At 42.1% G+C, this 20,833-nt stretch overlaps 2 protein-coding genes across 2 annotated transcripts in view; both read right to left on the reverse strand.

Annotated features, from left to right (window-relative positions):
- The window catches only part of SAMM50 (SAMM50 sorting and assembly machinery component), a 39,571-nt gene extending 32,947 nt beyond the window's left edge, over positions 1–6,624 (reverse strand). Inside the window, exons 1-2 of the mRNA XM_030539969.1 lie at positions 6,479–6,624; positions 2,333–2,443 (exon numbers count right to left, since the gene is read on the reverse strand). Of these exons, the coding sequence (XP_030395829.1) occupies positions 2,333–2,443; positions 6,479–6,499 (132 nt within the window). The 5' untranslated portion in view covers positions 6,500–6,624. The remainder of the gene's footprint in view (positions 1–2,332; positions 2,444–6,478) is intronic.
- Positions 6,625–11,303: 4,679 nt separating this feature from the next.
- The window catches only part of LOC115638384 (patatin-like phospholipase domain-containing protein 2), a 32,962-nt gene continuing 23,432 nt past the window's right edge, over positions 11,304–20,833 (reverse strand). Inside the window, exons 7-9 of the mRNA XM_030539977.1 lie at positions 19,686–19,818; positions 15,896–16,012; positions 11,304–13,748 (exon numbers count right to left, since the gene is read on the reverse strand). Coding sequence (XP_030395837.1) covers positions 13,457–13,748; positions 15,896–16,012; positions 19,686–19,818 — 542 coding nt within the window. The 3' untranslated portion in view covers positions 11,304–13,456. The remainder of the gene's footprint in view (positions 13,749–15,895; positions 16,013–19,685; positions 19,819–20,833) is intronic.

The raw sequence follows: 20,833 nt of genomic DNA on the forward strand, positions 1-20,833 counted from the left end.
TCAACTTTTGACCACAATAGCCTCAGTCTACTGCATGTGCAGAGCATATTTTTTTCATTTCAGTTTATTCAACTAGTTTACAGTTGAACAACTAGTTCATTCAAAGATAAGAAACCAACTGGGAGCTGAAAAAGAAGGAAAGCTCATTTTCCTCATTCAATCTATGAACAAAGGTAGGTGTGAGAGGATGAAATCTACTAGTTCCAAAATCGTGAAGAACATGGTTGCCAGAAACAATTAGTTCAATTCACTAACTACACATAATGAAGGTTATGATTTAGTCACAGATATCACAGAAGTCACAGATTCCGTGACTTCTAGCGACCTCTGTGACTTCAGTCTGCAGGGGTCAGGAGCTGCAGGCTACCCTGCTGCCCGCAGAAGGAGAGAACTGCAGGGTACCTCTGCTGCCTCTGGAGGCCCCCAGAGTTCCAAGGAACCCCTGAGCTCCTGGCTGCAGCAGTGGCCCTGAAGGTGCAAACAGCAGGGGAACCACCGAGCTCTCGGCTGCAGCTGGGAAACCCTCATAGCTTCCGGCTGTGGCAGGCAGCAGGGAAACCTGGGGCTGTGGACAGCGGGGGCACCCTACAGCTCCTGGCCCCCGCAGGGGAATCCCTGAGCTGCAGGGGCACCCCGCAGTTCCTGGCCCCTGTGGGCGGACCCCCGGAGCTGCAGGTAGCAAAGTTACCCTGCAGCCCCCTGCTGCTCCCAGCCATGGGCAGCAGGGGACCCTGGAGCTCCGACACCCAACTCATAATGGGGGGCCCCAGAGCTGCTGCACAGCTGCTCTGCTGTAGGCGGTGTGGGGACCTGCAGATCCCCATTTTGTCAGATATTTTTAGTAAAAGTCACGGACAGGTCTGTGAATTTGACCTGTCCATGACTTTTACTAGAAATATCCATGACAAAATCTTAGCCTTACAAATAATATTTTGTTTAACATATCAGTTTTAAATGTAAAACGTATTTGGCTAAACTCTGATAAAATTTCTTATGTAACAAGCACTTTTATTTAAAAAAATCTATTTGTGCATTTAATTGAATTTCCATCTAAATACAGCTTCACACAAATCAAATTAAAAATTAACCATTTTAACATAACACAATATAAAAGTTAAGAATCGGAATAAATGTAAGTTATATACAGTAATTGCTTAAATAAATGTGTACAGTCAGTGCAGCCTCCTGGTTTGCAAAAAGCAGCAGCAAATTCAGTATGAAAGCTATATTTAGTTGCAATTCAGCATGTTTTAATAGTTATCAACCAATAAGAATCAACTTTTTATTAGGAAAAGAACTAAAAAGTACAAATGCAAAACATGATTAAAATCTATTAATTAAATCACTTTAATTAATCACTGTTTGCCTATTAAATCACTAATTTAAAACAATCCAAAGTAAGTACTGTATATACTCGTTCATAAGCCAAAATTTTTTAAGTAAAAATGGGAAGCACCAGGGAAAGGGTCAGCTTATGAATGGGTAGAGAGGGAGCAAGGAGAGGCAGCACAGCCAGCAGGGAAGGGGGAGTGGGGGGAAGGCAGACTCTCTCCGCTTCTGGCCACGCTGCTCTCCCTGTAGCCTTCCAAGCAGCTGCAGCTCTGGGGCTGGCAGGCTGAAGCCATGCTGCTCATCCCTGCCACCCAGAGCAGGCCATGGCTGCGCCATCCGGCCTGCTGGAGCACACTGTGGCCAGAGCCCAGTCTGCTGGAATATTCTGCGGCTGCACCAACTGGTCTGGCCCGCCACCCAGCCTGCCGAAACAGCTCCATCCAGGCCAGAGACATCCTCCCCTGGCGCTCTCCAGATAAGGTGGGAAGGGATGGGATGGGGAAGGTGTGGAGGTTCTGGGCTAGGGGTGGGGTTATGGGGGGGTGGTCACAGAGGTTACTCCCCTGACCCCCAGCTTTTCCCCTCCCCCCAAAAACATTTCCCCACCAATTCTTGTCCCGGCCCATCAGGGTAAGCAGCTAGTGCACTGGGACACTTTGTTTACTTAGGTTTACCTCCATGCCTGCTGACGCTCGAGGTAAACAAACCATCGCAGCTCACCATGATGACCTGGGAGCCAAAGTTTGCTGACCCCTGAATTACAGGGTCAGCTTATGAATGGGTCACAAAAAATTTCCATTTTTACTTATCCATCTTGGGGGGACTGGCTTATGATTGAGTATATATGGTAATAACAAAGGAAACCAGACATTACTGGATTCATTTTCTTCTTTTATATCTCAAATACTGGTTTGGGATATTCCCTACAAATAAAAGATTTACATACATAAATAAACAAACCAACAAACCAACCATTCACACCAAATGATTAGGAACTCACATCTTTGTTTTCAAGGACTTCCTGCTTGGCTTCAGGTTCAACTTCAATTAGTTCAGATTCATCTCCTAAAGCACCGAAGTCAGACCCACTCACTGGAAGAGGCTCCAGACTCTGAATAAAATATATACACAAAATAATCTGTATTTTCTATTTAATAAATTAATTTTTTTGTACCACATTGAGAGTTTTTTCCTTGTGAGGAAAAATCTCAACATTCAGTCCATCATATAATAAGGAATGACAATTCCATAAATAGAAGAGAGAAAATACTGGGCATTACATTTATGTATTTGTACAGAACATATTTGCTGAAAGTTTTACTATATACTGAATAATTTCCATGCTGAGAGTGTTTACTTTAGAAAGATACGATATACAGTAAGTTATGTCTGCCTAGAAAGTACAGTATGTTTGTTTAAATCTCTGCACAGTTTTTGCAGAACAAGTTCCTTTCCTTTGTAAAATTTCAAAATATTCACCAGCCCTTCAAAAATACTTGTATAATTCAATTTTTAATAAGCATATATGCTTCAGTCAGTTATCTTATTTTTTCACTATGTGAAGTGATACGCAAAATTAAAGATATCAGAACATTTGGTTTAGGGGCCAAATGTCCAGAGAAACACAGGTTTTTCAGCATGTTACTTTGTTGTGTGGCTTAAATCTTTTTAGATTTGCGAACATAAGGTTTTCTTCCTATCACCAGTTCTCTGAACATCATTCTAAGAACATGACTCATCAACGTTGGAGTCTGCTTTTGAGATGAAAGATAAGTCAGTTCATTCAGTTTTCCAACTAAAAATGGGTTTGTTTGCTATAGCTTAAAGCATTATGAAATAAGAATAATAAAAACTTCACAAAGTCATGAAGTACCCTCTTACAGTACTGCTGCTATCAGAATTCAGCAATAATCTCTTTGGCAAGGTCACCAGCAGAGTATATGCTGCATCACTTCAGGGAGAAGCTATTCTTTTGCAACATAGGAAATGCCATACTGCACCAGACCTGAAGTCCAACTTCAGTATCCTGTCTCCAACAACAACCAGTACCAGCTGAGTCAGAGGGAGGTTTCAGAAGACTGCAGTAGGGAGATGTCGGATAATCTGCCCCCACATTAGTCTTATTCTGATCTCTACCAGAAATTTGCTTAAACCCTGAAGTATGAGGTTTAATATCACCTTCAAAATTTGTATAATTAATTATGACAACTCTGGATATTCATGATATCCATACAAATGTCCAATCATTTTTAGAATCTTACTAAGTTCTCGGTAACTTCCTGTAACAATAAATTCCACTAATTACATATTGTGTGAAAAGATATATGCCTTTATCAATTTAAAATTTACCATCTTTTAATTTCATTGATTATTACATTGGGATTCTGGAACCAGAACGAAAAATATAAGTACGGGCAATATATGCTGAAATTATAGTATTCTATGAAGTACCCAATATGTTAGCCAACAGCTCTGTTTTTGTGTATATTAGACAACATGAATCTAGGTGTGGTACCTTAACTCCAAGATTCTTGACTTAGGATAATAAAACTGAAGGTAGCCTAGAGAGATCATTGCACTCATGGCAGGACTAAGTATTACCTAGACCAGGGGTCGGCAATCTTTCAGAAGTGGTGTGCCAAGTCTTCAATTATTCACTCTAATTTAAATTTTGCATGCCGGTAATACATTTTAACGTTTTTAGGTCTCTTTCTATAAGTCTGCAACATAGAACTAAACTATTGTTGCATGTAAAGTAAATAAGGCTTTTAAAATGTTTAAGAAGATTCATTTAAAATTAAATTAAAATGCAGAGCCCCCCGGACCATTGGCCAGGACCCAACACTGTGAGTGCCACTGAAAATCAGCTTGCATGCCGCCTTCGGCACCTGTGCCATAAGTTGCCTACCCCTGATCTAGACCATACCTGGCAGGTGTTTCTAACCTGCTCTTAAAAATCTCCAAGGATGGAGATTCCACAACCTCCTTAGCCAATTTATTCCTGACAGTTAGGAAGTTTTTCCTAATGTCAAACCTAGACCTCTCTTGCTGCAATGTAAGCCCACTGCCTCTTGTCCTATCCTCAGAGGTTAAGAACCACCACTTTTCTCCCTCCTCCTTGTAACAACTTTTTATGTAATTGAAAACTTATGACTCCTCTCAGTCCTCTTTTCCAGACTAAACAAAGCCAAGTTTTTAAGTCTTCCCTCATAGGTCATGTTTTCTAGACCTTTAATCATTTTTGTTGCTCTTCTCTAGACTTTCTCCAATTTGTCCACATCTTTCCTGAAACATGGCACTCAGAACGGGACACAATACTCCAGTTGAGGCCTAAACAGCATGGAGTAAAGCAGAAGAATCACTTCTCATGTCTTGCTTACAACATTCCTGCTAATAGATCCCAAAATAATGTTCACCGTTTTTGCAACGGTGTCACATTGGTGACTCATATTTAGCTTACCGTCCACTAAGACCCCCCAGATCCCTTTCCGTAGTACTACTTCCTAGGTAGCAATTTCCCATTTTGTATGTGTGCAACTGATTGTTCCTTCCTAAATGGAGTACTGTGCATTAGTCCTCATTGAATTTCATCCTATTTACTTCAAACCATTTCTCCAGGTTGCCCAGAGGAGTTTGAATTTTAATCCTATTCTCCAAAGCACTTGCAACCTGTTCCATCTTCGTATCGTCTGCAAACTTTACAAGTGTACTCTCTATGCCATTATCTAAATTATTATCTAAAACTTGCAAATATTATTCAGAAAAGCCAACTATTTTAATGACTTTTATAGTTTTGGGGACACCAGTGCAAATATATGAAAGACTGTGGTGTGGAAAAAACAAACAAAACACTTTGCATAAAAGCTGCAACACCCATCCCCATTCTTCTATGATTTCAGACACAGGTTTGATACAGGAGTCGGTGGGTTAGATTCTGTGGCCTGCGTTGTGCAGGAGGTCAGACAAGATGATCAAAATGGTCCCTTCTGACCTTAAAGTCTATGATTCTATCTCGGTCCTTTAAATTTATTATTATAAATCACTAGTTCCCATTTTCAGATTACAGAAAAAGAGGTGGTCCTTTGAAAACGGTACCAGCTGTAGCCAAAAGGTGTGCAACAGCAGACTCTAATCAGAGGCACTTCAGAGAAGGAAGAAAGGATCTGGACAGAGGGTTAAACCTTCCTGAGGAAATCAGTGTGAAGAGCAAAGCCAGACCCTGCACGGGGGCACCTATTCACCATATCAGTCCCTCTCTCCCCCAGGCACAGCCAAATGTCAGCAGTTCTCCAAGAGAGCCTGCCACCTAGAGCTGGTGCGTCTGACACTCCTTGCCCCATATCTCCAGGGGCTCGCACCCCGTCTGCAGACCCGCTATGGGCATGTGTAAAATATTTTAGGTTAACTCCCCTGCTGTGCAGTTTGCCTCCCAGCGGCAGCGGCGTCTTATCGCGGAGGCCGACAAATTTATAATAGCAGCATTTTTGTAATTGCAGCATCAGTGACGCGGCAATTCTACCAATCGTAGCGCATACTGAAATCACCAATGATGGCACGATACCATTTAGTAAATAAACTCACAAGAATCCTGAACTGCACTGGACCCCTGCTTGAATGCAGGGTTTTGGATCCATGCGTGGTCCCGCTCTATAAGCAAAACCGTGCTATACAGGTGTGTGTTCAAGCAATAGTCTGCCATACTTGTAATTTTATTTATAACAAAATTTGTAAATGTTCAATCATTTTAGTGACATGTAGATTCATTTTAGTTCAAACGAGTTTGTAAAAAAACCTAAACAAGTTCATATGGGGGCTGGGCTGGCAAAATCATTAATCCAATGGGCAGTGACTCCACGCGGGGCAGGGCCCCTGCTGCTGCAGCCGGTCACTGACACGCGGGAGGGGGGATCCTGCAGCCCCAGGCCCGTTGTTAGGCGGGGCGGGGCCCCCCGGCGGGGCCCCCCCGCTCGGGATAAAGCCGCAGCCAGCGGGGAAGGGGCTGGGAGGACCCCGGGGACCAAGCTTCCCCCGCGCTGTTCCCGCACTCAGCGGCCCCCGGCCAGGCCCGGACCCGCTCCCGAAGGTCGCGCCAGCGGGCGCGGCTCCTCCTCTGCCCCGGGGCCCCGCGAGCCAGAAGGGACCTCACCCGCGCGTGCACCGTCCCCATGGCCGCGCCGCCGCCGCCGAGAACAGCGATCCCACAGCGAGGGCAGCGCGCGGCCGTCAGCACCGGGCCCTACAGCAAAGACCGCGGCACGTAAGCGGCCATGACACTGGGGCGCCCCGCCGGCTCTTATTGGCCAGCAGAGCTAAAAGGGGCGAGGCAGGCGGTGAAGTTCCCGGATGAGGCGGGTGCTAGGAAGCCCCGCCCACAAGAAGGGAAGGGGAGGAGGCAGGCAGGAGGATGGGCCAAGTGACAGCCCAACCCCCCTAAGGCTGCAGCTGCCCAGGCTCCTGCAGCAGAAGAATGAGGGCTTGTCTACATCAGAAAGTTGCAGCGCTGGTGAGGGAGTTACAGCGCTGCAACTTTGAAGGTGTACACATCTGCAGGGCATCACCAGCGCTGCAACTCCCTGTTTGCAGCGCTGGCCGTACTCCCCTTTTGTCTCGGGTGTAGAGGATCCAGCGCTGGTGATCCAGCGCTGGTAATCCAATGTAGACACTTACCAGCGCTTTTCTTGACCTCCGTGGAAGGAGGAAGCCTCTGGTAATCAAGCTGGTCTCCTTCCCCGGCTTGCCCTCGCGTTCCCGGAACCCCGAGCAAGCAGGTCTCCTTCCCTGCGGTTTGCAGGGTGGTTCGGGGAACGCGAGAGCAAACCGCGGCGAAGCTGGTCTCCTTTCCCGGTTTGCTCTCTCGTTCCCGGAACCCCGAGCAAGCAGGTCTCCTTCCCTGCGGTTTGCAGGGTGGTTCGGGGAACGCGAAAGCAAACCGTGGCGAAGCTGGTCTCCTTTCCCGGTTTGCTCTCGCGTTCCCCAAACCCCCCTTGAAGCCGCCCAACAGCGCTGCAGTGTGGCCACATCTAACACCACTTGCAGCGCTGGTTGCTGTAAGTGTGGCCACTCTGCAGCGCTGGCCCTATACAGCTGTACTAATACAGCTGTAACAACCAGCGCTGCAAAATTTTAGATGTAGACATGGCCTCAGAATATCAGGATTGGAAGGGACCTTAGGAGGTCAGCTAGTCCAGCCCTCTGCTCAAGGCAGGACCAATTCCCAATTATGTATTTTTTTATTTAGCCCCAAATCCCTAAGTGGCCCCCTCAAGGATTGAACTCAGAACCCTGGGTTTAAGCAGGCCAATACACAAACCATTAAGCTGTCCCTCCCCCTGCAGACAAGCTGAGGTGCAGACTGGAGCATTTCAAATTAGGGAGCAAGAACATAACCTGATTGCTGTCAGTAACACCAGGCCACAGGGTGGTATCTGTCTGCACGTGACAGCTGGGGGAAGGACTAGTCTTAGCTAACCTTACCCCCTGCTCCTCCACCTGGCAGGACAGAGCAACACAGTAGAGTCATGCCTTGCACTAGTTTATCTGAAGAACAGATTAGCAGAGGCACATACTGCCAAAACCAGCAGCCGCACTCGCTCGCATACATTCTGTCTCTCCGTCATAGAGGTGCTGCTTCATGCCAGTAAAATGTAAAAAAGCTTTTAGACAGGGCCGGATTAACCTTTTGTAGGCATGCCCCAAACATTTGTGGACCCCAATGGAGACAATGGAGCATGGCATGGGGAGGTCAGTCCCCAGAGCGAGGGGCCAGCCAGAGGCAATGGGGCACGGCATGGCAGAGGCCGCTCTGTTCCGCCCAATGCGAGGGCACTATGTACAAACCGGCAGTTGCCAGACACAGTGGCCTGCCCAGCACTCTGCTGCCAGCATGCTCCCTCCCCTCAGGGGTGGGCCTGTGCTGTACTACACAGCCCCCCACCAGCACCTCCCTGATTCCTTGTGGCCAGAACCCTGCACCCAGTGCCCCAGCCAGACCCACCCACAAATGCACACCACCACCCTTGTCCACAGCCCTACAACTTCCCAGCACCCCCCCCCAGAACCCCCACTTCCTAGTGCCCCAACACAAAGTCAAAAACTCGAGAGCAACACCACTTGGCTGCTGTCTCTGTCACTGCAAATATGATAGAAACTGGGATTCTAGTGCAAGAAATATCTTTTCCTTAGAGTTCTGATTAAGAGGTGAGGTAGTCTCTCTCTCTTTTTTTTACTTCTTAATCCCATTAATGCCTTATGGCTAAATCCTTCTAAATCCTAAAAATATAATTTCTGATCCAAGAATCAGATCATTTCTCTGTATATGGCCCACGGAGGTGCCCCAAACTAACATCCAGGCCACAGCTTTGAAAAGGTTGGACCATCCTGATTCAAACTGGGCTCAAGCTGTGCAGTCAGAGGACACATTTCACACCCCTTGCCCCCACTGCGCCCCCCACCCCCCAAATTCCTGGCTACTCAGACAAGTTATAACAGCTGGGGCTATTTGCAAAACAGAATTATGTTCCTTATGTATTGCCACAGAATTTAATGACCCTACCCCCCTCCCCTCCATTGCAGGCAAAGGCTCCATTGTGAGTTTTTAAATGTATAAGAGGGGTCATACTTAGAGGCTTTACATGTGAAAGGGGTCACCAATACAAGAAGTTCAAAAATCACTGTGCTAGATGCTGTACAAACATGTAATATATAAGGAAACTAAGTTGATATACTGGAGAGGGAAGCACAAGGCATGGTTCTACACTTAAGATTTATGGCAGCAGTGTGGTGTCAAAACCCCCGCTGTAGAACACATCTATGCCATCAGAAGCATGTTTCTGGAGCGTTGTTCGTGGAAGAGAGCTCTGTGTAAACTCAAAAGTTGTCTCTCACCAGCAGAAGTTGGGTGAAATATTTTTTTATTAGACCACTTCCTCTCACTTGTTCCTGTTCCTATTCTGGCAAAAAAGAAAAAAAAAGTTGGTGGATGGCTGCATCTCTACTAGGAGGCTATGCGGGCATAGGCTCTGTAGTATAAAAATAGCCCAAAGCATGGGTCAACAGTGGTCCTTATGGAAGGCAGTGTGTTTGGCTTTGGAGGCTGTAGATCAGAGCTCTCTTTTCATTTCACAATAAAAAACACATTAGCTTAAAGTACTCTTGATCTAGTTTTCTTCTCCTGAGATAAATAAATACCCTAGAGAATCAACGTTTATATACAATCCCTTGTGTCTTATTCTGAGTGTTCTTGTATGTATCAAAGTAACCATCTTACCCTTACGCAATTCTCTTGCCAAGACTGTAAGAAAGCATTTCACTCCCTCCCCCAAAACCCCAATCCATTAATTGATCACTTTGTTAGCTTGGCATATTTAAGTGCTTTTTGAAAGTGAATTCAAAACATGGAGTGTCTCAGCCTTGTAAACTGATGGATAAAATGTCCCTCAAATAATAATACATTCAAACAGAAGGGATAGAATCATAGATTATTAGGATTGGAAGGGACCTCAGGAGATCATCAACCCTCTGCTCAAAGCAGGACCAATCCCCGAATGGCCCCCTCAAGGATTGAACTCACAACTCTGGGTTTGGCAGGCCAATGCTCAAAAGGTACCCAGTCGTGTTCATGAACTTTTATTACAATGGTGTCAAAAGTATAGCACCAATGCTGTACTTGTGGGGCCTGCCTTACATGTTCTGATTCAGACGCTAAGGTATCATTAGAAAAAAAAAGGTTTCTAGCCTGCACTGATGCAGAGATAATGTGAACAGACTGAGTGACTTGATGTCATCTGTCCAAGTCTTAAGGCAGTCTGAACCAAGACTCAGATGCGAACACCTTGCCCCCTCTGACAGGGTGCCAGCTCTAAAGTCAAATGAGGATTCTTCAGAGTCAACCTTATCGATTTAACACTGATCATTTTAATGGAGGGAATAAGAGAGGAAGCAATAGACACTGGGTTGAGAACTGCAAGTTTCTGCAGGAAAGGAAATACAGAGGAAAGAGGAGAGACTGGGAAGAAGAAAAAAATAGGATGGAGACAGAAGAGCAACAAAGGGTTTGAAAAGCACTAGGGCAATTTAAAAATATTAAAATGCAAAGTTACAAACATCACATGTGGCACTTTACTTGGTAGTCTCAGAAGAGAAGGCTATGAGAGTGTATGAAGCAAGGCTAATGCACTAATTTCCTTGAAGACAAATAGATCCTTTAGCTCAGACAGGAAGCATATTGAGAGGCCAGTGGTAAGAAGCTTGCACAGTTGATACCCTTGCTGTATCTGTTACAAAGCTAAAAAAAATGGAGTCAAGTTTTGTTATTCCAACATTCTTCACTAACACAAATTTCACTTAAAAATTAAAAACCAATTTTTTAAAAAATAAATCATAAAAAGGATGATGAAGCTTACAGAGGTGTAAAAGTTCACATAGTGAAAAGAAAATCAGTCCAATACATGATTAGCAAAACAGCATTTCAGAGATCTCAACAAGAGAGTTATAAGAAAAGAAAACGACTATAGCAAAGGAACAGCAAGGATTTTAAAAATTATCTTACAAAACCTATAGTATCAACCCCAGTAAAGTGCATTTTCCTGTAATGTGTGAAACAAGTCTGCTTATTAGCCACTTTGCCTTATCGTGATTGAAAATAATGAAGCTGTCTACAATATTTGATAAGTTGTTTAGTTAACCATACATTCCAAGAATATCAGTAGATTTTCATGTATTTCCTTGCTATTCTGAAGATTCCACAATGAGTTTGAACAGAAAAATTGTAAAATAAATTAAATGGCAGCAGGGGGTAAGGGAAAAGAGAACCGTGTTATAGGAAATGCAGGCCACAATCCTGCAAAGGACTTATGAATGTGTATTAGTCCCATTGAAGGCAATGGGGCTGCTTATATATGTAAAATTAAGTATGTTTGTAAGTCTGTAGAGTTGCAGCCTAAATATTATCTCATAAGGAGGACATTAAAATAATTTACCCAAACAGTATTTTCTAAAACATGGCAAGAAAAAAAACAACACAAAAACCCCACAACCCTCCATAACATCAATTTACCATTTACAAGTGAGACTATATAGAACCACAGCTTGTGTTTTATTTTTTGAAATAAAAATTAGTGGTTATACCAATATTTTTCTTTTAACAGGTCACCGTGCAGAATCAAAGACGTAAAAGAGTCCAATGACAAAAATCGAGTACTATTTTTTCAAATGAGATAGCACCAAAGATATAAAAATCATTATGTATAATATAAAAATGCTTCACTACTTTATGGGGGGAAACACATTATAGTATTACAACATTTTAACAATATTTTAAAAGCATTTTTAATTAGAGTTTATTCTTAAGATGTAGCACTTTGAGTTGTGAATTTTTTTTGAAAACCTAAAGAACTGCTTAACATTTAGTCCAAGCTGGGAACGTTAAGGTTTTGACAACTCAAAGACCTGGAGATATTCAAAATTTACACTATAATATTATAAAAATATTTTATCTTCTCTTGTCCCTCCCATCTCCAGCCAGTTTTCTTTACAGGCCACTCCCAATAAATGCTTTATAGAGTTCTCTCCTCTCCCTGGAATACAGCTGATTTACTCCAAATTTACACCACTGTACTAGAAATAACATTTGGCCCTTAAATGCCAAGTCTTTTTCAAGTAAGCCACAAAATTCCATCTATGATTTTTTCAAAACCACCATTAGCCAAAACATGTTGCTAAAAATATATACACTTATTTTATCATTAAAACAGTGGTTTAATAATTAACTTCATAACTATCAGAGTTTTGTCAGATGAGCTCATAAAATACTTAATTTAAGCCTGTCTATAAGGAGATTTGAAACCACAATGGCACCTTTATAGAGAATAGTTTTTATAGACTGTTACAAATTTCAATGTGGATAGGACCTGATGTTTTGGGGAAAGAGGGCAGGGATTTTTTTATTTTTAAACAGCTGATTTAGACCTGCATGCAGCTCTTTATGGTATAATACAAGGATAACAATATCCACACATTTGTTTTGAACTTGGCTTATTCATTCTGATCTCCATAAGGGCACAAATGTTAGGAAATTTCCCTACATTGCTTGAGACAAGTTAGCACAAGAAGTGCTGAACAAACAGAATGGAATCACTGGGATCCCCCTTCTGTTCCTCCAAGGAATAAAAAAGGAAGGTGGCCTCCTTTTCCATTTTACAGAAGATGTATATAATCCACAAATCAGAGCACAAGCCTGACACTGTTCAGTCATAATGTAATGTCACAAAGATGTTTTGCAATGGTTGTATTATGACAACTTCATTGTTGCTCTACAATGATACTGTCTTTTCAAAAGACCACTGGTCTAGAGATTTCTCTTTTTAAAATACCTTTTAAAACATTAGTTCAAATTAAGCCCTTGCTAAGCATGCACAACTCCATTAAAGTCAATAGAGTTGTGTCCCTTAACACTTACGGCTAAATGTGGCCCAGTTCTTGTGACTTTTTTCCTTCTCAGTACTTAAGGAAAAAAGGCACTTTGTAAAACTTGTTGGGAATAGTGAACTTGGATTATATTATGAATTGTATGTTACAGTATGTAATCAAAGTTGGTGCCTTTTTTCCACAAAACAGTACACTTAAACAAAAGGCAAATACACAGATATTGGAGGCCCTCAAAAAGTTCCTTATGTACATTTCCCTTTATAAAGTACAAGTTGCCTGATTTCATGCAAGTGCTAAAAATTAATCTAACACCACCACACACATTTATTGTTTAAAAGCATGCATTTTAAAATGCAACTTTTCTATAAATGCTTGTTTCAGTCTAGAACAAGTAATTTATAGGGTTTGATTTTATGTAGCTTTTTAATTTCAGGTAGCTTAGAGTGAAATCTTTTTCCAGATATTGTGCTATTGTAATTTTGAAATGAAGCCAGTGATTTAATAGATTAACAAGAATGTGACTGTTACATAGTACAGTGACAACTGTTTTGTATAATTCTTAGCATTGTAAAGGCCCCAAAGGCAATTTGACATTGAGCTGTAAACAAAAGTCTTCCGATACTTATTGGCAAATTGGAAGAATGAGTTCGCTTCACAACATTTAAGCTTCACTGTCAGACGGATTTCAGAGCTTTCAAAATTAATCTTCTGAGGCAGTTTGGAAACTCTTGTCTGAGGAGGAGTCAAAATCCGTTTCCAAGCCAGATTCTTCAGAATTTATGAAGAAAATATGATGAGAATCAGAGTCTGAGAGCCCTTTTATACCAACAGAAATTTGCTTCCCTGCTGAGTCTCTGCAGTATGGAAAATCCCAGAGCCAACCTTCAAGGTCTGCAGCAGAGTGTGGCACTTTAGAATGGCAGTAGGGGGAATGGGACTCTACATTAGGTGGAACAGTCTGACATTTTCTTAGTGATGCATAGCTCTCTTTACTGTGGAGGGGTGGGGGAGAGAAGAGAAACAAAAACAATATCTATTAACAATATTTTAAACAGGTTTCTATTTCAGGTCAAGGGGTGATGGAACAGGGGTTCTTCCTACATGGAAAGGGAACTTAGATGACACCACAGCATCTCCCAGGGAAAATAAATGTGGGTTCTAAATATATTATTTGTTATGGGATAATAGAAAATAAGGCATCTACAGTCTGAACTTCAATGGAGCACATCTTACTGGGGGTGCCCACATAGTTTTGAAGTGTGATGCAACTCAAGTATGGAAGGGTTGTGTGAAGAAAGTCAGTAGGATGATCAGATAAGCCTCAGATAGCAAGGCTAAATTTATACAACTCCTCTCCAATGCTACTGAACAAAATCAGAGGTGATCAGTAGGTGACCCATTAGCCAACTGAGGAGAATCTGCAGTGATAAAATGTGCAGTCTTACCTACCTCTATTATAAAAAAAAGAGAAGTACCAGTACGAATTAGTGTACAGAATAGTTATTTTTAAATGGATTTCCTATAAATAATGTGTAATACATAGTCTCAATTTACACACATTAAAAAGCGTGTATGTGTTATAGATATGGTTCCTATTCCTTACTCAGGCAGTACTTAAAATGTTACCCATTTTAACAAAACAGAAGAGGCTTACCTGTTGGTTCGTTTCCTGTGTTTTAGAACAGTCGTTCATATTTAGCAAGTTATTCCTCTTTCCTCAGATACAGGAAAGGAGAGCCAACCACCAAAAGATAGTTAGCACCATCTTCCTCTAAATTCCATCTCTCTACTGGAGATTTTTTACTTTGACAACTACTTCCTTAGCTGAAATTTGGATGTGCCAGAAAACACTAACCACCAAGTTAAGATTTGGGGACCTTGTTAAGTTTCCTAACAGCACAAATTCCCATGAAAGTCTGAATTCTGACTCCTACTGAGAATTGAGAGATAGAGACTGTTGTCTTAAGAAGGAAGATGAGAAATATAAAAAAAGGCAGAGCTTTATAGAAGAAATATTGTCAACCATTGTGAGAGGCAGAAAATCCACCAATTCAAACAGGAACATAGAGTCAGCCAAAGCAAAGAAGGAGCAGGACCAGATTTTTCCTTTTTACTTATTTTAAAGATGGGATGGAAATTGTAGTTTCAAGCAACAGAATTATATCTGATGAATTCACTGGCTGCCTCCTCCAATTCCTCTCCTACAACGTGCTTAAAAAAATAATTTGCATGCATCAGACTATGATCACTATGAGACGATGGTGTGGTGCACTAGAGGGGGAAATCCGGTGGTCTGCTCCAAAAAAACCCCACACAACCGGAGAGGTAGTACCAACAGGCAAGCTATCCATGAGCAAGTATCCTGAGAAAGCCCTAGTTGAGTATGGACCGCCTCATCCCCAAGCTCTAGAAGCTGTCTATAGTGGGTTGCTTTACAAAAACACAGCTCACTTCCCCACTTGCTATCAGAATCTCTCAGTAGCTCCCAGTTCCTCTGGCGATAGGATTTTCCTGTTCCTCCCCACAAGCATCCTGCTTCCCAGTCAACAGCCCTTATCCCTGCGCACAGATGAGGTTGCTTAGTCTGACATTTCCAATCCAGCAGTGGTGGACAAAGAAAAAAGGGCCTCACCAGCGGGGCTGTCCACTCCTCTAAAGACAGTATGAAGGAATTCAAGATATTCCCAACACTCTGATGTTCATCACAGTGTAGGAGAAATCAAGATATTGAAGGAATTTTTTCTGATGGAGTCCATCTTCAGAAGCTGAGAAAAAGACTGAGAGAAAAAAGAAGCTAGGGTGCTGGAGGCAGGAAAGAGTAGTGAATCTAGGAAAGTAAGCACTAGAAGTCCCTGCTGCAACTGCCTCAGCTATTATCAGTCCTGAGGAAAGAACATGAAGCCATTTACTGAAGAAAACTCTTCAAGTCTAATGAAGAGAGCAGGAAAACAACCCCTTAACATACCGTAATAGAGAGAACAGGGCTTTGGTAGAAGTGAAACAAGTTTCTACTTATCCTTGAAATAATCTACTAAATGCTTGCAACAGAATATTAATTATTGCACTAAGTTTTGTTTTGACTGGCAAAATAAATGTAAAAGAGATGCATAAGTTTGCACATAGCAGCACAATGATTTACCTGGAGGTACTGAGTAGCTTATTTCTTGCCCGAGAATAAACTGTACTAACAATCCGACGTAGTTGTCCCTGCATCCATTGAAAATCATCAGGGATATCGGGAAACCAGTCTACTAACCTGCAGTCATCAAAAAATAAAGTGTTTCAGTAAACCTGAATTTATGTTGGAAGTTCCATAGAAGGTTTGGAATGCAAACTTTAACACACCCTGCCAATGTGGAGGTTACTTACTGTAACTGGAGATTCTTAGAGATGTGTGATCCCTATCTGTATTCCACACGTGCCATGCACCTGACTCTGGAAATTCTTCAAAGCAGTGTCCATTGACCTGCACATGCACAGTAGCTCTCCTAGTGCTCCCAGCCGAAGGTATTAAGAGGTAGTGGGGGTCAACACCTTTCCACTTCCTTTTCTAACCACGAATCCAACAGGAACTGAAGCAGAGGGGAGGAAGGAATGCAGATAGGGACCACACATCTTGAAGAAGCCTCTAGTTATAGTAAGTAACTGTGATGGCCCCCATGTGTATTCCACATATGGGTAATTGGGAAGCAGTGTTCAGTACGGAGGTGGGTGCAAGAAAACTGGTAGCAAAGATGCATGTAATATTGCCGATCCTACTGCTGCATCTGCTGCCGAAGCATGAACTAGGGCATAATGTGTTGTGAACATGTGGGTCAAACCCCAGGTGCCTGCTCTGCAGATGTCCTGAAATGGAACATATGATAGGGATACCATGGAGGCAGACTGTGCTTGCGTGGAGTGAAGTGTGATACCTCCATGGGGAGGAATGTTTGCTATCTTGTAGCATTCTAAGATATATCCCGAGACCTATTTAAAAATTTTCTGGGAGGATATGGCTTGCCCACGTGACTTCTCTGGTATGGTGATCAAGAGTCTCAGTGATTTCCTAAATGGTTTGGTTCTTTGCAGGTAAATGCCAGGGCAGGCCAGATATCAAGAGACTGGAGTCTCTCGTCTTCAGAGGAAGTGTGGGATTTCAGGAACAATACAGGTAACTATCATTTCACAGATGTGGAACTCAGAAACAATCGTGGGGAGAAACTTGGGGTATAATCAAAGAGAAACCTTTTCTTTGTGAAACACCATATAAGGAGAGTCAACCATCATAGCTAGGAGGGTCATGGAGCTCAGAGCTGAGGTAATAGCTACTAAGACTACCACTTTCCTGGACAGGTGGGCCATGGTACAAGTTGCCATGGATTCAAAAAGGCAGACTACAGAGTCTGGACAGGACAAAGTTAAGCTCCCATTTAGGGCTAGGGGTGGGTAAACTTTTTGGCCCAAGGAACACATCAGGACATGGAAATTGTATGGCAGGCCATGAATGCTCACGAAATTGGGAGTTGGGGTGTGGGAGGGGGTGAGAGCTCTGGCGGTGGGCGTGGGCTCTGGGATGGGGCCAGAAATGAGGAGTTCAGGGAGCAGGAGGGGGTTCATTTGTGGACCCCTAAACATTTTTTAATGGAGATGCAGACCACTTTGGAAATTCAACCTATGGTCCGCGGACCACTAATGTTGAAGTCTTAGATTAACTGAACAGAATTCATCCATTGGAGCTGGCTCCTTAGGTACCATTCATGATGTCTCATCTAATCTGGACTAGCTCAGGGAAAAAACATGTTTCTTATGAACAGTTCGAAATGGTGATCTGTCTTTGTCATGACAGTACTCTTTACTCATGGGGAGCCCTGAAAAAGGAGTTCTTGGGCTTACATGTTGATGGTTCTGCTGCAAGGCATGTGCTTGGAGGGGCACTGGTCAGCAGCGGAGGCTAATACACATAGGCATCTCCCTGCCCCAGGTCACAAAGCAGCCTCAGCCTTCTCCATCTAGTAATTCCATAGGCAAAACTCCTGGGCTTCTTGAGTTCTGGGTGGAAAGGAGTGACAGATGCTACACTTTGCAGAGATATGTGCCTCACCTAGACAGTACAGGCAGCATTGATGTTCATCACTGATAGAGAACAATCGAGGGCAGGGGACATGTTTCTTGAAATAGTCCTGGAGCTGGGGAGGGATTCCCCAACCAGGAAAACAAGCTACTCTATAGTATAAACTTTTTAACTACTAACTGTTAATCTAAAAATATAACTATTTAGAAATGTTTTCTTTATAGGTAATGCAACGACATAAAGGAGGACACAATTCTGGCTCAGGCTACTATTGCTGCATAAGGACCTGGGGAAGACTCTACTCGCACTTCCTCCTGTAACCTCAGCTAGGAGCACTAGGAGAGCTACTGTGTACTTGCAGGCCAATGGAGACTGCTTTGAAGATATTCCAGACTCAGGCACATGGTGTGCATGCATACCCACATGTGGAATACATATAGGGACCATTACTCAAAGAACTACTTTTGGCTGTATATTTTCTTCCTAATCCTTCCAGTATTTTCTGTAAAGTTATTGTGATAAAGTTCTGCTGTTTATGCACTGGGTTGCCCTCCATCCTAGTACAGAGTTTAGGACCTCAGGACAACCTAATTTCTTTGTCTTACGTCAGAGGTACACAAGCTAAGGGTTGTAGAACATGTTTTGACTCCAAGGGCAGAATTCTGCCCCAATAAATAAGTTTGTATGAAATGTAAGGGCTGCCTACACAGTATGCACCAATCAGGGTGTAAATTCTAATGCACACCAGTGTGTTGCACAATAACTGTCAGGGAGGAACCTGCTGGTACACACTGAAAGCTCCCTAGCAAGCACTGACATAATACTCTTTGAAACAGGACTATGTCCACATGCACTAGAGAACTTTTAGAGCATGACATGCTAGTGTGCCCACTAGAATTTACACCCCAGCTGGCATGCATCATGTAAACAAACCCTTAATGCAGTCAGAGTTGCACTACTATAAAGATTTTTGATGTGATTTTTAAGTGATTACAACATAAGCGAGACCTGGATACAGACTGACTATCACCAGAGAATGAAGCAGCGTAAATGAAATTGTTATATTTTGGTATGGGTAGCACATTAAAAGGGAATCTGTCTGAAGGCATTGTACCTGCTATAGCTGATTACTATAACTGAAAAAAGCAAATGAACGAAACAAAAAACAAACAAAGGAACCTGACCCTTTCTGATCTATTTTGTATACAATCAGTTTCTCCCTTGCTGAAGAATCACTTTTGGGCAAAAGAAATCCTTCATTTTTCAAACAGTCTTTAGATATAGAACTCTTTTTTTAGATGTTGCTTAGATATTAGAATTTTTTTAAATCAGTCAATTAAAAGATACTTCATATATTAAATAGACTAAATACATATGGAATTCTAGAAATCTCCCCTTTTCTCCATTTTTCTATCCATCTTTCACTTAGCAAGCTTTTATTAAAGGCTTTAGTTGTGCACAGAAAACATCTGCAAGATGAAGTAATATGGGCAGAGCCGGCTCTACAGTTTCTGCCGCCCCAAGCAAAAAAAAAAAAAAAAAAAAAAAAAGCCGCTCGGACTGAGCTGCCCCAAGAATGGGCAGAATGCTGCCCCTTAGCATGTGCTGCCCCAGGCACATGCTTCGTGCTTCCTCCACTGGTGCCTGGAGCCGGCCCTGAATATGGGGAAAGGAACATAAGCTACAATTTACATAGAGTTCTAGAACTGTCTCTAGAATGTAAGTCAAGTCATCAGTGCGTTTCAGAACACTTAATACACTGCTAGCTTGTTAGTCATGACTATAAAAATAATTAATGAAAAAGAATAAAAGAACTCTTAAGTGGACCCATACCCAGAAGTATGGGTTTTATAATAGTTCTTAAACAGAACCTCACCTTAAAGCAACAGAATAGGCAGACTCCACTGGCAGGGTATATGGCAGTATCAGATAAGACATCATTCGCATCGGTAAGAGTTTAGAGACCTGGGCACAGAACCCACTCTTCTCTTTACAAGCTTCTTGTAATGCTGGAAAATAAGGATTTTTTTAAAACAGCCTTTAGAATACACTTTTGTCTTTAAATGTACTGTTCAAACAAATTATTTTAGGTGCAGTGATGTTTTTTAGTGTTCTATAAGAGTGATTAATATTGAAGCACAATTGACATGCAACATTAACTAAATGAGCACTTAGTTTGTAGCAAGCTAGGATGTAAATCTACCCCACACTTACATGCTGTGCACTAAGTGTCTATATAGACCTTGCTGCCACACACTAAAAGTTTTCTAATGGGCTTTGATCTACTCCTGTTTTAGGGAGCTTTTAGTGCATGGCAATAAGGTCTACAAAAGACATTTAGCAGGCGGCACGGCACACTAGTGCGGGATACATTTACACCTTAGCATACTGTGAGCTAACGTGTTGCTAAGCCCTATGTCACAAAATATTAGTGCTAAAACAAACTTTTTCTATTTAAAATGCATCACACTACAGAGGAAAGTTATAATGGTACTTAGACAAAACACAAAACTGGAATTTGGGGAAACCTGGGTACTATTGCCAGCTCTATTTTGAACATTGGTTATGTGAACACGGACAAGTCACCTAATGTGCTTGATTTTTATTAGTCAGTAAAATAGGGATGCTGACATTTACCCATCTTTATAATGTTGTCTGAGGTATATAGCTTAAAAGCAAATGGAAGGTTATCAAACAACTCCGCTTTCACAATCTTCGTGTTTCTTCGTGTAATTTACTTGTTTTCCCAAATCGTAAGTCACATATTTCAGGCTTTAAATTGCTGGTCATGGTCTATAGGCACCTAGCTAACCTAAGGTAAATTTAAGGACAGTAACCCAGAAATGTTTATTATATACCTGTTAAGTTTCGTTCTCTGAAACATAAGGGGTTTTATTTATTTAGTCATTAGTTTTGATGATGACTTCAAGTTCTTATTTATCCAATTTTAGTTAATAAATTATAATTAAAATATTAGTGATTAAAGATTTAATTTGAAAGACATTTGAAATACTTCTCATATAG

Source organism: Gopherus evgoodei, chromosome 1 (assembly GCF_007399415.2).
Source record: "Gopherus evgoodei ecotype Sinaloan lineage chromosome 1, rGopEvg1_v1.p, whole genome shotgun sequence".
Taxonomy (NCBI): Eukaryota; Metazoa; Chordata; order Testudines; family Testudinidae; genus Gopherus; species Gopherus evgoodei.